The 1,875-nt window shown below is 28.4% G+C and overlaps 1 protein-coding gene across 1 annotated transcript in view; it reads right to left on the minus strand.

Annotated features, from left to right (window-relative positions):
• Nucleotides 1-366: 366 nt before the first annotated feature.
• Nucleotides 367-1,875, minus strand: part of LOC149214110 (uncharacterized) — a 153,323-nt gene continuing 151,814 nt past the window's right edge. The window contains exons 6-7 of the mRNA XM_089389296.1: nucleotides 585-654; nucleotides 367-498 (exon numbers count right to left, since the gene is read on the minus strand). Of these exons, the coding sequence (XP_089245422.1) occupies nucleotides 367-498; nucleotides 585-654 (202 nt within the window). The remainder of the gene's footprint in view (nucleotides 499-584; nucleotides 655-1,875) is intronic.

Consider the following 1,875-nt stretch of genomic DNA (forward strand, 5'->3'; position numbering starts at 1 on the left):
AATAAAAATAAAGTAAATTACTAACATTGTAATTATCAACCACCCTAGATCCATCTTAACTCCGGATCTATCAAACGTTGAGAGGGATCAAATCTCTTTTCAATCTAAAAAAATTTGCATTTTAAAATATTTGATCCCTCTCTATGCTTAGTAGATCTAAAATTAAGATAAATATATATTGATTTAATTTCCCTTTTAAATAAATTATATTACAAAAATAATCAATAATATTATAATATATTTTATACCCATTTCAAATAATAATTTCCCACACTAATTAAATATCAAATATATTCAAATCCCCTAAATAAAACACACTTCACTTTAATCACCATAAACATATCTACATCTTTAAAAGCATTCTTGCTAACAACATTTCCGACTCCAAGCAACAACCTCAATCTGCACATTCAGATTTTTAACATTTGATTTCAGTGCCTCAATCTGCACATTCAGGTTTTTAACATTTGGTTTCAGTGCTTCAATGTAACTGGAAGACTGCAGAGCAAACACACTAATTAAATATCAAACATATTCAAGTCCCCTAAATAAAACACACTATATGAACGCTTTACTTTAATCACCATAAACATATCCGCATCTTTAAAAGCATTCATGCTAACAACATTTCGGACTCCAAGCAACAACCTCAATCTGCACATTCAGGATTTTAACATTTCATTTCAGTGCTTCAATGTAAAATGGTTAAAAAAATAATTAAAAATTCGCAAAGCCTTCATCGACTTTGCCATATAATATTTCACATCTAAAACCCATATCAAAATAAACGAAATGAATGACAAAAGAGTCCATTACTTCCAATAGATAGAGACCTAAGAATAAGATAATAAAAACATATACTACTCCCGTCGAAAATTCCATTAGCAAAAAAGCACAATGCATAGCATATGATTTGGAAACCTGCAAAACCCTACTCTGTGGAAAATCACAAATAAAAATCCTAGCCTAGAAGTTAACTCAAGCAAAGTCATAAATTATTGATACCCAAAATAAGAATCATTCAAAGGGCCACAACACAGATGAATTTCTGTCTAGGGATAGAGAGTTTATATAGAGTAGTTTTTAAGTCTAAGTTTTTAGAGTTTTTGGTAAATTTTTGACTGGAATTTGGCGAAAATATTTGTGACTAAATTTTGATTTATGTTTGTTTAAATTGGTTTTTTGACTGCATATATTGATTCAGCTTCGTCAAATACTTATGGGACATTTCAATTGTGAAGAGTTCATCCATCAAACTCGTGATTTCAATGAATCCTTACTGGATTCTAAAGAAATTAGATCAAAAAATAAATTGGAAAACTTCCTCAAAAAATGCACTTAAAACTACTTTTATATATATATATATATAATGGAAAAACAATGAGTTGTGAAAACTGAGCTCGAAAACTACACATTGTATTATTTCAATTTTATTTTAATTATTATTAATTAATTAATTATTTATTATTATTATGTAATTGACCAATTCAAAATGTTTACATAACATAATAGGACAAGACATTACAACACCTTTTCCATACCCTTGTAGGCACACTAACAAAAAAAATACCATGGGAGAAACTATGGGTTGTTACAAACTAGAGCCAAAAAAATAAGAACAGTAAAATGACTAATTTACCTCAATTTTATTTTAATTATTAATTTCATTTTTATAAATTTGACGAAGTCAAAATGTTGAACAAGTCAAACAAGACAAAAACATTATAACATCTCATCTCTACTAAGCAAGAGAGCCTCTAAACATTTCTGGCTCCAAGCAACAACCTCAATCTACACCTTCAGAATTTTAACATTCTCACTCTAAGCAACCATTTTTTTTATATACCCATTCAAGATTCAACAAGTAAAATATTG

This window comes from Pinus tabuliformis, chromosome 1_1 (assembly GCF_031772625.1).
Source record: "Pinus tabuliformis cultivar Carrire ecotype Pingquan chromosome 1_1, CPIR1, whole genome shotgun sequence".
In the NCBI taxonomy this organism is placed as follows: domain Eukaryota; kingdom Viridiplantae; phylum Streptophyta; class Pinopsida; order Pinales; family Pinaceae; genus Pinus; species Pinus tabuliformis.